The following is a 15,603-nucleotide window of genomic DNA, read 5'->3' on the forward strand; positions in this document are numbered from 1 at the left end:
GACTGTTAACTTTCCAAAATTAAAAGTATTTAATCCATCCACAACATTAGCCAAACTGTGTTACGATTCATTATTCATCCTCCCTATTCACTTGATATAACTCTCTGCGTTTCCCAACTTGAAATATTAGGTAGAAGCTGTTCTCTAAACCATTTTTAAAATATATATTTCTTAATGTCTTCGTGAGTCCCAGCCGTTCAGTTTTTAATTTCTTAGAAGATAAAAAAACACATTAGGTATTTGATTACAGCATGCAACGACCTTACTAAATGATAGAACAAGAAGAAAAACTTTCTTCATCAAAGTCCGAAGAAAAGAAAAACCGTAACGATAAGCAGGTTGAAACCGACTTACATGCTGTCACCAGTCGAGAATGGTGTGATTACCACCTACGAAGAGAATGGGTACTAGTAGCAGCTCAAAATCCGGTACAGCAGCCATAGCCTATGGACGACGCACCAGTACAACAGCAGCAAGAACTCGGGCGTACTCAGAGCGGCGAGTTCAATTTGTACAAAGTACACACATATACGCACGCACATACACATAGACAAACACATTTTAGTGACTTCATCATACATAATACAGGTACATTTTCATTTAAGTACGAAATTTTCATCATTCGACCGTTTCCCGAACAATTTCCTCAATAAAAAATTTTCCTTCGCCATCCGAATTCCTAGTTGCCTGGTTTTGGGATTTCCAAATTGCCTTTCTTTTAAAACTTTCTTAATTTCCTAACTGTATACATTTGATCTAATCCCCTTCAATTTAACAGTAGCATGCCACCGTCTGTAACCTTAAAAGTTTGCAATGATAAGAAGAAGAAAAGGCTGGATACAACCGATATACTGCGTTAACCTTAATCGTGGAAATTTGACACTTGAAGATCGTTCGTGTTCAGGTCGTCTACTTGCGTGGGATATTGAGGTTACAAGGGAAGCAGTAGAAAACCAAATTAGTACCCACATTTACCGATTATCAAACTCCCTTGCACCTTCTAAAGAAACCATACATCACTATTCAAAATCATTAGGTAAGATTTATAAAAATTTTCGAACAGTGCCACACGAATTAGTAACCGAGATTCAAGGGAAACGCCCAGTAGAGGTGTGTAAACATATTCGTGCCCTGACGAAAGATGATTGTTTCATTAGATGCATTGTTACTTGCAATGATAACAACCCAAACAAGGAAAATCAGTGATTAGACAAAAAACAATTACCAGAACCCGTCGCAAAGAGAGGTAGATTCAACTTTTGTTGCCTGTCTGGTGGAATTATGAAGAATCAATCCAGATGTTTGAGCTATGAATGTCGAGGAATATTGTGGACAGCTGATGCGGATGTATGAGGTTTTGCTAGAGAAATATCCAGGTTTAGTTAACCAAAAGCGGGTTCTCTTACAACAGTACATATTGCGACATTTACGCGGAACAAGATCGAAGAACTTGGTGATACCTATTGAATTCCTACCACATCCAGTATTTAGTCCAGACTCAAATCCATAACGAAATTCTTGTATCCATGAGAGATGTTAATACAGTGCGACAATTTTTTGCATCTAAGCCTAAGGTCTCAAAGAGCTTGGTGAATATTGGGTTAAAATCAGAGAATACGATGGGCTGTACCTCGAATATCTATATGATTATTTAATAAACAAAGTGAACATTGGAATTTATGAGACACCCTCTATATTTATATCTATATATAACTAAATACAATTATCAGTTTAATGATACATCCTATATAAACGTTTTTTTTTACGTTCTTACCTAAGAGCTCGACTGAGTTTGTCATAGTTCATATTCGGTTTTGATTTTCTCTCTCCCCATCTCCTGGCTACCTCGTCGGGATCGGTGAGTTTGAATTCCCCATTGGTGCCTTCCCACGTGATACAAGCGGCGTTCGACGAATCGTTGAGCAGTTCGAGAAGAAACTGCCACAGTTGGATCTGACCCGAACCTTGCGCTACCAATCGACTCGTAGCTGCGTTTAACAGTTGATAAGGATCTTAAAAAAAAATTATTTTTATTACTTTTTTTTATTACATACGAGTGCAATCAAGTTTCTAGTCCCGTGGCTGGTCAAAAAGTAGGTATATCACCTCCCAAAATGTCCGCAACGGCATTTTTAAGTATATTTGTCTTGATGTTGAGGACCGGTTTAAATAAAATGTATAGAAACTAGTTTTTATTCAACATGGAACCAATATTTACGTTAGCAGGTTCATTATAACGGTCTTTAAGGTATATACTATATGTTATGTATTGGAAACCGTTTATAATACAGATGCGGGACAAAAATTTGGCTCAAAAAAGCCTGGAAATTGTTTTTAAGTTATTATGCCTACGGCTAAAGGGTTTAATTGGAGAAAAAATTGAAAATTTCTTATTTTATCATGACATCTGATTTTATTTCTATCAGATCCTTTATTTAAGGTGCAGGTAAATTTCTTTTTTTCTAACTTTTTACTCCTTAGACTATGTTTTTCTAGATAAATCGTCTTGATATTAGGTCTCTTTTGAACGAAACTTAGCTTAAAAAACATCGATTTTTACCTATTTTTTGAAGGTAATTAAAGATACCTTAAATCAATACACAGATAAAATGATATAAGTACTGATCGTAGCCAAAAAATAAAAAAATAAAAACATGTTAAACGGCCAAATAGAGCTAGCCAAATATTGATCTAGAATTTGTCGATGAAAGTACCATCTACTCACCACTATAAATCATATTTGCCGTGTGTATTTTGTGATGCACAGATTGAGAACGGACGGCAAGTCTTCTAGCTACCAATAAATCCTCCGGAGTACAACCGGGGGGCAGCCTCCACATGGCTGCCCTTTCAAGCACTTAACATTTTAGTTTAAATTCATCACAATTGCAATTTTTAATTAGATTAGATCAATGTTTGAAGTTGTTGTAATCTAGTTGACAAATAAAACAACCTATTATCTATCATATACAGGGCCGGATTAAGATTTATAAGGCCCGGGGCTAAAATAATGACGGGGCCCCCTTAAGGAATTCGAAAGCCCGGAAAAATTCACAAAATAATATCAATACGTTAGATTTGTGGTATCAACACATCAAAAAATACAGAATGATTTCCAAATGATGGGGCTCTCTTGGACCTGGGGCCCGGGGCTATAGCCCCCCCAAGCCCCTAGCTTAATCCGGCCCTGATCATATATATTAATAAAGTCCTCAACTCAAATGGGGCAAATAAAAACAAAGGTTATAAAATATAAAATATTTTGAAGTAGTCTAAAGTTTCTCCTCATCCAGATGTAAAACGAAATATTCTTAAAACCACAGATCTTTCCAGTGGAAACCATTCGAAAAAGAAATCACTTTCGAAATTTGTACGAGATCATGAGGTTTCTAGGTAAAGAGTGGGCTGTAAATTAATATGAAAGTCGATTTTGAGTTTCCAGAACACAAGCTTTATTGCAGTTTATCAAATATATTCAAAATATAATATACAATCAATTTCAACTGGTAGTCAGTATTTAGATGGAATTAAAGATGTTATTATCTGGATTTATCGCAATTATAGAAGATGAATTTTATCACTCAGTATACACTTGTTTATATCTTATTATATATTATATCAATCAATAAAGATTTTTCAAATATTACACTTGTTTAATTCGACATTACATGACGATCCTGCCAAATTTTTCTTTAATAAGTTAATATTTTTTTTCTATTGAAAAAAAGATGAATTGCAAATTGTTATGTTGCGCAGATCAAATCATCTAAACAGAGAGTGCAAGAAAACGGCGTGGTGGATACAAATTGTACCTCGAAATTTTGCTTTAATTAGAGCATACAAGAAAAAGTCCGTAAGCAAGCTGAAGCTGTATCCTGGACAAACGTTAACACGGTAAAAAACGGCAGTACCTCCAGCGTTTCCCTTCTTCAGGAAAAAAAAACAGCTCCTTCGTTATCAACAGTAAAACATTGGGTTGCAGAGGACCGTAGATGATGCGAAGATCCGCATCGCAGAGGTCGACCAAATGAGATGACGACTCCAGAAATGTTGAAGAAAATCCACAAAGCAGTACAGATGATCGTCGATTGAAAGTGCGCGAGCTAGCAGGCAACAAAAAGTGCGATATATCGCATATTAATTGAAAATTTGGATATGGGAAAGCTATGCGCAAGATGAGTGCCGCAATTGCTCACAATGGATCAAAAGCAGCATCGTTAAGATGTGTTCGACGAGTGTTTGGCATTGATTCACAGAAATTAAACCAAATTTTTGCACCGTTTTATAACTATGAATGAAACGTGGGTCTATCACTTAATGAACAAAACAACAATCAAAACGATAGACTGAAAAAGACGAATGAAGTTCAAAGAAGGTAGAGACCGTTCCATCTGCAGGCAAGAAGAAAGTCAAGTCATGTAGACAATGCACCAGCTCACACATCCGTTATTGGTATGGTCAATATTAATGAATTTAAGTTCGAATTGTTACATCATGCACCCTATTCGCCAGATTTAGCCCCCTCGGATAATTTTCTGTTCCTAGACTTGAAAAAATGGCTCGGCGATCAAAGATTTTCCAAAAATAAGGAGGTGATGTTGACAATTAATGGCTATGTTTAGGAGTTTGACGATTCTTATTATAAAAAGGGTACCGAACTTATTGAACATCGCTGGGGAAAGTATATGGACCTAGAAGGAGATTATGTTGAAAAATAAATACATTTTTTTGCAAAATTTGTTGGGCCAGGTATTTCTGGAACCATCCTCGTACTTCTACTTTAGCGGAAGAGATATCGAATCGAAGCAAAACGACAATTAAAAATAAAATACCAAAATCAGGATCAATACAAGCTAACTGGATAAAGTGTTTAATAATTTTACGAGTAAATAGCAAATTCATGGAATTCTTTAGATAGGTAATTTAGAAAATGATGTTTGTAAGAAATATTTCACTAAAGTTAGATAAAAGTTAGTTAGATTCTTTGGAGTTTTAAACGTGAGATATGAAGTTCCATAATTGTGTTTAGAAACAATCGATATATTAGTTTCGTACGAAGAAATTAAAGAGGAAGAAGTTAGTTCTGATAATATTAAAGTAAAAATAATGTCAGTGCATTTGATTTTGTTAACTTTGCTTAGTAAACTAGTTCCAAATTAATCATCATCGTCTAATATCCTTCTTGGATGCTCTAAGAAAAATGTAACTGGTCACGAGAGCAACGCTTTGGTTTTCGTTCGCAAGAGATCTTATTACCAACGAGAAAAATATTAATTACATAATAACTGAATTTAAACAAGATATTAAGGTAGAAAACTCTACACTTTTATCAGCAAAATTATTAAATCTTAGACAAAATAGTAAAGATTAGTCAACGCATCTACTAACTACTAATACTTCAAATATTCTTCTACCAAGAACCAATAGGAGTTCTTATGCAATGATGCTTTACTCAATGTATCTTCTTATACCAAAAGTGTAGTACAGTACAGTACTACAGTACTACTTTGGTGATGAAAAAGTTATCGGGAGTTTTTTAATGAAAATTCTATGTAAAATTAGCAAGTGAATAGACTAGAGTAGCTGAAGAATTTATGGGAATAGAAGATTTAACAACTCTATACAGGTCTGTAGAATCATCGGATCTAAATCTTAATGAAAACGTCTGGTACTACATCAAAAGAAGAATGATAAACGTTGCAATAATACAGGCAGACTTAGTATACCTAGTGGTAAACTGGAATTTAATAATACATAATGGGCTTTCGAATTATCGTCTTACCAAAATAAATGGCAATAAAATTGAAATAGACGTTTCAGATGTTTTCTAGATTTCCTTCGGTCTTCTTCGAGCGTTTTCTTTAAATATTCCTATGTCCAAGGTTATACAGTGTGTTCATAAAGTAACGTGTAAAGTAAAAAACTATTTTTTCAATGACCACTGAATAAAATTGATTATTCGGTCTTGAGAGTCAAAAATCTGGTGGCCGCGCCGAGAGTTTGGTATTATTTATCTACTTTTTTTTCACAGCTGCGATTTGTTCATATTGTTTTTTTGAACCCTCCTCTATAAAGACGTTCGTATTTTTTTGTTTGTTTGTTTACTTTCTAGAATTCTAGAAATTCCTTCCTGGTATAAATTCATGATTGTTTAGCACGGAGAAATCAGTTTATAATATATATTATGTTTAATGTTTAATTATGTTTAATTAATGTGTTTTTGGCAATAATTTGAGGAAGACGATACAGATGTTTGATGCAGAAGACGGTAACATGAAGATGAGTTGAAAAACTCATAAAATGAAAGAAGGTTATCCAAAAACCGATAAAAGTTGACGATGCAACAAGAAATGTCATTCCATCAATGATGTATGACTTTTATCACTAATATTGGATATGATCCCAAACAAAATGCCTACGTATCCTAATTATGACTACAAATGTTTAACGACACTTGTAATTTTAACAACAAAGGGTTATTGTGGAATCATGTATCGTCAAACTTCGGTAAGAATATTTACGAAATATCAAGACATAACGAGTATTAAAAATTTCTGGGTTGATGTCTCTAAAAATGGCCGTAGGCAAACCAAAAAAGGCAAAGATGAATATGAAGGAGACACGAGATTGACCAGATAGAGAAAACGGGTTGAACTGAAGTATGAAGTACTTGCTAGTGGTAGAAAAATATGGAAAAAATGAAGTTACGAATATCTAATTTACGCCTTAAGAGATCAAAATAGTTTTCCTATAATATGTTTGAAGAGAATAGATAACTAGAAAAAAAGGATAAACTTGATATATGATATGATATGATTGAAGAATTCTAGAAACTTGTTCATAAAAAATTTCTAAACTAGTAAAAAATTTGACGTATTTACATTAGAAAATAAATTATTCAGCAAGTTGTCACTATTTTTTTAAAGTTTATCACATTTTCATTCAGTTCACTGCACGCTAATAGCACAAAAAATCACCAACTACTTTTAAAGCGCATCGGCGGTTGGAGAGTTAAACAATAAGTGGCGTCTCGACGCCAAAAATCACGTCAAGCATCCCCTCTCGCGCCGACAAACACATAAACGAATACAGACCCTTATTAAATTCTAGAGCATATTAACACCATTTAAAGGGGATTTTATTTGTTTAACCGCGATCAACAAGTGATAAATGAGTTGAATAGGAATTCGTGGAAGCTGCTACCCGATACCAATTTTTGAAAAATGATGTACTATTGAAAATCTCATTGTTATAATAGTTCAATTATTTATTTTCTCTTGTCTACATGTTCTGTCAGTTTGTATCATTTTTCTTCACTTTGTTACGTTGTTTGTTTGTGATTGACACAATTTTAATTTAAATTTTGCGACACTTAAAAACCTCAAATTCTTTTGGAAATTTAAACTCTTAAAACAGATGTATTTTTTATTCCTAACATCCTATTTTAATGAAAAACATATAAAACATTATATATTTTTCCTATAAAATGTTTTTGTTTCAGTTTATTGCGAAAGTTTTAGCAATATGATTGAATCCTTTCCCATTTTGCTCAAATTCTTGAAAGGCTGTATTTAAGTTGAATTCAGCATAGAAGCGCCTCAACAAGCAATTCAAGGATCTCTGTGGAAAACGAAGAAGTAGTCCCAATACTTTAGACAAGTTTTTTTTGATTCCTTGCTCTTAAATAATTGCAGTTGAATAAACTGCAAAAGTAATAGCCTCTTTAGTTTTCTTTTCTATAAATAGTCATTTCAAAGAAAAACAGTGAACAAGCATTCATGTATTTCGTAATCCGTTGTTCATTTTTCTTATTAAAATCAAGGCTTATTTCAAATAAATCATCATCAATCATACAACAACCAGCTGGTGTAACAATTACCAATCACTGAATGGTTAGAAGCTCAAATTATTAAAAAATGTGAAATGGACCAATTTTGGAAATCAAGTAAACTTAGCACTATATCATCTTCTTGGTTTTTCTTTCCTTCTTTTTCTTGTATCTTTTTGTTTCTGTCACTTTTCTAACTAGGCTTTGTAGTATTCTTATTTTTATGTCTCCGTACCAGTTTCAACAACTTTTATTCCCTACTGGTTTCTGTTTAAACTTTCTTATAATTACCACATATCCCTTACCTGTCCAATCCCTGCTATTTTGATTTCTACTGCTTGTATTCCATTCTATGTCTTCTCGCCTTAGCTTTTCCTACTCTGTTTGCTACCTCTATGTCTATTTTTCCATCTTCTGTGAAAATGTCTCCCAGGTATTCAAATGTGATCATTATAAGCTCTCTTTTGTGGTTTACCATCATTGTTATGCATTTTCAAATATTCACTTCTATTTTCAGGTGTTTCATTATCTTTATCCATACGTTTACTTTATCTTCCTTCTACTTAAGTGTAACTGATACTACTACCACATCCTTTGCATAAACTAATTTATCTGTTTCCATCGGATCTGTAGCCAATTATTGTCCCCAGTTTATAGTTCTTTTCTTTTATTATTTTAATTACCCTATCCATGACAAGTATAAACAGAAATGGATTAAGACTGTCTCCTTGCTTTACCTATATCTCCAACTTCAACTCTCTTGATACCATGCAGCTAAATATATCATCAAATATGTAAAAGATAGAATAACGTGATAACAATATCTAATTTTAGTTCGATTGCCATAAAACTTGTATGAGTTCTGATAAAACAGGAATTTTACTTTGCAATTTTAACCAAGAAGAGCAGAATATGTGGAATTATGATAACTTCCTTGACACCAGCGTTAATAATGGAACACAACATCAGCCAAATGGCCGCCACGACTGCGCTCACAGGACCATATCCTTTTCATGAAATTTTCCGTAACCAAACTGCAAAGCGGCTGCCCTATGTCCTCGATAGCCTCACGAATTCCATCTTTGAGGTCTTGAATCGATGCTGGACTGTTGGCGTAGACCTTATCTTTCACGTGGCCCCAAAGGAAAAAGTCGCAAGGTGTTAAATCACAAGATCTCGGTGGTCAATTGCGATCACCTCTTCGGTCCGGAAATTTTTCCCGTAAAAGATCGATGGTTTCGTTGCTTGGGTGGCACGTAGCGCCGTCTTGTTGAAAGTAAACGTTGTCCAAATCAATACCATCCAATTCCGGCCATAAAAAATCATTAATCATCTCTCGATAGCGCAATCCATTCACCGTAACTGTTGCTCCAGCCTCATTTTCGAAAAAGTAAGGTCCAATGACACCGCCAGATCATAAACCGCACCAAACAGTCACGCGTTGAGGATGAAAAGGATTTTCAACAATAACTCTTGGGTTTTCGGAGCCCCAGATTCGATAATTTTGTTTATTGACGTAACCACCAATGTGGAAATGGGCCTCATCAGTTAAGATGATTTTTCGATGAAATTCCGGATCATTTTCATGCATTTCAAGGACCCAATCAGCAAAGACACGACGTTGTTGATGATCGGCCGACTTGAGTTCTTGTGTTAACTGTCTTTATGCAAAAAAAGGTGTAATGACGTTTGTGGAATGGCTAATTCCAAAGAACGACGAGGAATGGACAAACCTGGGTTTTCTTCAACACTTTGGGCTACTGCACAATATTCTCAGTTGTTCTTGAGCGACGGGTTTTATTCTTCACATCACTAACTTGTCCCAACAACTCAAATTTTTCCACCAATTTCTGTATTGCGGTCCGAGAAGGTGCTTCACGTCGACCCAAAAATGTTTTAGTTTTACGAACCGTCTCTGCCAAACTTTCACCATTTTTATAGTGAATTTTAATAATTTCAATGCGTTGTTGAAGCGTGTATCGTTCCATTTTCATTAATGGCGTAGTTTCTACTTGTCAAATGTCAAAAAATGACGGCTTCAAAAGTGACATTTACCGAAATAGCGGGCTGTTCAAAATAACACCTCTTATTGGAAAATCCTTTACTATAGAATCCATAGTAGGAACTGAAGGTGATGGTATTTGTCTACAGATTGTATAGTCAAAAGTTACTTGAATATGAAAAACTTTGGATAGCTGAACAGCTTGACTAATTGGGCATTCAATACTCCTAGATAATCGTAGAATTAAAGTTAGAAAGATTGCAGATCCCATGAGCATATATCTAATGGATATATTCATCATATATTGTCTAAAAATCTAAAAAATTAGGTATGTATAAGGTTTGGATACCACAATTGCTCGATTTTGATCAAATGACTATTTCCAAAGTCCTTTTGGAACGATTTAAATGAAACTACTTCAATTTGTGCCTATTTATATTGAAACGAAAAAATCATCAAAGTGAGTTGTGAAAGGTGAAACTGCTGCAACAAAGGCTAAGATTCTTATGATGAAGACGAAAAAATCTCAATAAAGAAAAATAAGAAGTGGAAATTCAAAAAAATGACCGCAACCGAAAAAAAGGGTTTTTCTACTCACATTTAGATATCCCTGTGGTGAAATTCCTACATTGCATTTTGGATTCGTTAATCAAGCATCAAACCTGTTTACAAGTAGACTTTGTGACCTAAAAATTCGACTCAAAAGAAAGCTGCGGTGAATTAAATGTATTTAATATTAAAAATTAAAACTTGTTGGGTCGAAAATTTTCCATACAACCCTCGTACTCGTAATTTATGTAGTTCCGAGTTTCATATTGCTCACACATTATCTTTTGACGTTGTGTAAACGTAGTTTCCAACTTTAACCGATGCACGTCTTCCAAGCACCTTCCATTCTATTCCAAGTCGAAGTATAAATCCCACTTGAAATTCAGTAAGAATCCCGATATAAAGGCAATATATAACGGAGTCCTTCCTACAGGAACTGCCCCCTCACGCCTCATTGTTACCCTTCCTTCCTGTGTACGGAGTTTCCTTCCTTGACAGCACCGTATTTCCGAAAACTTTCCGCATCCAACGTAATGCCACAATATTAATGATCATTTTTGTTAGTGAATATCGTCTTCGTTATCTCTAAGTTTGAACATTCGATATTATACAACGAAAGTAGTCAGAAAAACTGATATGATATTAATTTAATATGATTTTCAATGTACTTGATGAAAATATATGATGAAATAGATGAAGATGAGTAAGATGAAAAATAATAGAAAACTTTCATAAAAAGAAGAAGGCGCTAACATAGAATTTAGTTACTATTTTCAAATCACATTCTAAAGCTAGAATCCACGATCAATACACAAAGAATTACTTATAAAGTTCGAATGCCACACAGTACGCAAGTTGTTATTTGAACTGTACCTAACCTTTTCATACTTTGTATCCGAGATAGGTAAATGATACCGGCTCTAAGCTAAATACACATACATGTCATTTTCAATTCGTTATTCATTGATTATGAACCAGTTTAGCCTAGTTTATAAATGTGTATAGTTTCATCAATTACAAATTGTGTCTATAGGATGCGCGGTGTGTACTTGAAAGTTTTATTTGAATCCTCGCAAGAGATTTTCTGCAGCTGGTAAAACTATTCACCTCTAGATCATAATTACCACATTATGTCACTGTCTACCTTGTACCTAACCATCAACTGAAAAGGCTTTTGTCCTACGAGCAGTCGATTCTCAGGTACTACTAATACAAAGCTGCATAATACGGCTTATGTCAATATTGACATAACCCCAATTCCGAGCCGTCTAAATGGTCTTAAATACATGATTCGGACAATCGAATCAAGCGATTCCACTTCCAAAGACGCTCTTCGCTCCCCTGAATTACTACTAGACGGCCCCTCTTCTCAAATTCAAAGAGGAAACTTTTCTTCGGCCGCTTGCGACGTGCTACTAAGATTTCCCTTTCTTTGGCAATCCCCCCATTAAGTAAAACCTTCTCCTAAATCCTACCCCGTCGATTGTCGATGTTTTTGCGGTTTTCCTGTAGTCTTCAACCAGCTAAAAGGTCAATAATAGGGAACCACCACCAGAATTTCAGCCTTCAAAGTCTCTGCAGCAGAGAAAAGTCCTTATATCAGAGTCAAACCTACAACACTCATCAACTTACATGAATAATATCGCCATTATCTTAACAAACAACCGAACGAACTCCCCTCTCCTTCCAATTTGCTAGAAGGATCTTTCAAGTGGATCAGACGAAGAAGTGTTTCTTTTAGATCTTTGATCCTTTATCCTTACAAGTAGCTCTAAGGTATGCTATAAAGGCTGCTGCTCGCGTTCGAAGGAAAAGAAGGTTCTTCCTTAGTATCTTTAGTAAGTAAGTAAGTGAAAGTAGGTATTACAAAAATTTTTACAGGGTCTTTATTGAGTTGAGACTAGATATAATCGATGAGTTGCTGCGTTTATATTGGATGTGCGGGTCTTAAATATGCTTGTTGAAAAATTTAAAACTGTTAATATGACCAAATATGGCCAAAGATGATGCTGATGTTCTCATTATCGACACAGCTATTGCCGTCATCATAGGAGAAGATATTGACTTGCTTATTATTTCAATTGGACGTACTCAATCACATCAACAGGAAATTTTCTTTAAAAAAGTTTACAAAGGCAATGTTAAAACATAAATTTACTCTTCTAAAAGTTTTGACCAATATCCTCGTACTAAAAAGCACATTTTATTTTTACAGAAGAAAAGAAGAAGAAGAAAAAAAAACTGTTGCTAGAGCATTGGAGAAAATTCCAAATTGGGATAAACTGGTGGACGTATTTGAACAGAAAACTGACTCGTACAAACATTTTTGAAAATGGAGTGCGCATCTTGATGGCATTAATATTGCTCCAAAATCAGAGGAGAAAATTGATCATTTCCGCTACATGCAATTCATCAAATTAACGAAACTCAATAAACCTGTACAATTGTCAATACTTCCACCAACAAGTGTAGCATTTCATCTAGATATCAAACGTGTCTACTACCTAATTCAAACGTGGTTAGGGAAGAATTTACAACCTCAAGAAGGAGGCTGGATATTTGAAAATGTATTTTTGACAATTTGCTAGAAGAATCAGACGTGGATCAGACGAAGAAACTCTAAGGACTGCTGTTCGCGTTCGAAGGAATAGAAAATTGTAGGTACCGTTTGCATATGTGAAAGTAGGTATTACAAAAATTATTACAGGGTCTTTATTGAGTTGAAACTAGATATAACCGATGAGTTGCTGCGTTATATTGGATGTGAAGTTCTTAAATATTCATAGGTATTCGAATAGGGACCACTTTACTACAAAATTGTGGCTGTCGACCTACGGAAAATCAGTATTTTAGTTTTAGTGGGATTGAGCATTAATTTACAATACAACAGGTAAAAGAAAAAGAGACAGACTTGTGCGAAAATGGAGAAGAACTAAGCTGGAATTTCTAGAGCCGTTGGAGATATTCATAGTGAACACACTGTTTACATTACAACAACACTCACAATTACACTGTCTGACGCGCGTTTGGATGACCGAAAAACAGATAAACTTAACATGGAAAAACGCTACAGAAATCGTCATCGAAATTTGACGCATGAGGATAGCAATGCCATTTCGAAAATAATTCACGATTTTGAATCAATTAAGGAAAAAGTAAGTGGCTTTAGAAGTGTACAACCATATAGTTTTGTTAACAACATATGAAAATGTCACTATTCACATACACGATTTCCAAATTTATCAAAAAAAAAACATACGAGTTACACATTTTTAATTTAAAATGTAAACCTCATTATCATTTATTCTTTGATTAAAAACGACTGTCATTTTTCGACGTCATTGGCTTCTCCAAACGCAAGAAAGTAAACTCGATTTGGCGGAGGCGCATGGCACAGGTAATCAAGAAAACAATTTCGCGAATCCCGCAGCGCTGCATAATGAGACCGGAGGGCGGGATTATGGATAAACCCGGAGCCGGGATATAGGATTATCTCCGGCAAGGATTCAGGACGCAACGGTCTCAACTACCATATTAGCCTGCTAAGTTATTTATTGCCTCATAATTAAGTTGGCAAGAGTCGTCGCATTTGCATATTGTTTTCAAATTGACCCGTTTGATGAGACTGGATTTTAATTAAAATCAGCGAAGAATCAGGAAGTGGAATGATTATCAAAATTAAATTTTATTTTTCCAATAATTTCATTGGATACTTTAGTCTGATATTATATTTTGTAATAGATTGTAAATTCGTTAGTTAGCCCTTTGGATTGGTTATATTTGTTTAGCGTGAGCAGTAATTCCACTTGAATAAAAGCAATAAAATTAATGTTTTAGGAATACACACTACGACATAGTTCAAAGAGGTGATGTCGATTGATGGGACTTCATGTCACCCGAGCAAGTCCTACTTATTCACTTTCTTTGGGAAGAAAAAATTCAACCTTCACCTAATCAATTTGGACGGGCAAGCCAAATGAAAGGTAAACAGAGGAAAAATATTTGCGACTCGTCCTAGATATTTAAGCTCCTATGAAACCAACACCAAAACTAGATACCAGTAAATCTATCAATGCTTTGATGCTGGGGAGAATTGGAACTCTAACTAGAACATCCTGCTGTGTATGTAAAGAGTGATAGTGACGTTTTTGTACATTTAATTCGAAGCTGTTCTCTTTCCAGCGAAGCTTGATGTCGATAGTATTTGAGAATGAGATTCGTTACATGACTACTACCAAATTCAAACGTGGTTAGGAAAGAACTTAGAACCTCAATAATAGGGATGGATACTTGAAAATGAAATCCTGGAATAAGAACGTTATTACCTCCAGCACCAGCTGAACAACTTAACATAATATTTTGCAATTGCAAAAATGGTTGTTGGTACCGCTGTGGATGCAGAAAATCAGGGCTATTATGTTATTTAGCTTGTGGCCAGTGCAATGGACAAGCTGACCTCAACGCCCCACTATGTCCAAGTAATCCCGATGAAGAAAGCATGAATATGACCGATAATGAGGGATGATGACAATGAATTGAAAATTAATAATTAGTATATAAATAATGGGCATTGTTTAATAATTATAATATTTTAGAAAGTAATTGAATAACATTATATAACTGTTGCGCACACTCTGCGCTCTACCTCAAAAATGGTTGGTTGTATGGGAAAAAAGTTCAATCAAAAGCTGTAGAAAATTTTATACTCTAGAACTTTTATAATAAATACAAAACTCATTTGAGCAATAGGAACCGAGATATTCACAAAAAACCGATTTTGATGACCTTTGACCTTCAATATCTTAAGACGCAGACACGATAGCAATGACAAAAAAAATTCTCAGCTTATTATCTTTCATTCCGAGGTGAAGCCCCTAATATGACTGGGCTATGAGGTCCACGTTTTAGATCGTATCACAATAATCCTTTTTAAAGTCAATTGATTTTTCATCAGGCTTTTCTGATCATGTCCATACAAGGAACTACTTATCTTATCAGTTTATTCTGAAGAGGTCCAGACTTTGCTAACCCTACTTAAAATACACAAATTTTCATCAGATATTCCTGATCATGTCCATACAAGGAAATCGTTAAGATCGCCTTACTGGAAAGAAGAATATTTCTTATCAAAATATCCTGTCCCGGATCAAAACAAGGAACTTCTCAGGATCATTCTACTGGAAAAAGAATTGTATTATCTGATATTGTCCACACTAGGATCACT

The 15,603-nt window shown here is 34.8% G+C and overlaps 1 protein-coding gene across 1 annotated transcript in view; it reads right to left on the bottom strand.

The window, feature by feature from the left end:
* The window catches only part of LOC130446502 (DNA-binding protein D-ETS-6-like), a 54,210-nt gene that overhangs the window by 3,831 nt on the left and 34,776 nt on the right, over window positions 1–15,603 (bottom strand). The window contains exon 4 of the mRNA XM_056782802.1: window positions 1,775–2,012. Within this exon, the coding sequence (XP_056638780.1) occupies window positions 1,775–2,012 (238 nt within the window). The remainder of the gene's footprint in view (window positions 1–1,774; window positions 2,013–15,603) is intronic.

The sequence above is a fragment of the Diorhabda sublineata genome, chromosome 7 (assembly GCF_026230105.1).
Source record: "Diorhabda sublineata isolate icDioSubl1.1 chromosome 7, icDioSubl1.1, whole genome shotgun sequence".
Lineage (NCBI taxonomy): Eukaryota > Metazoa > Arthropoda > Insecta > Coleoptera > Chrysomelidae > Diorhabda > Diorhabda sublineata.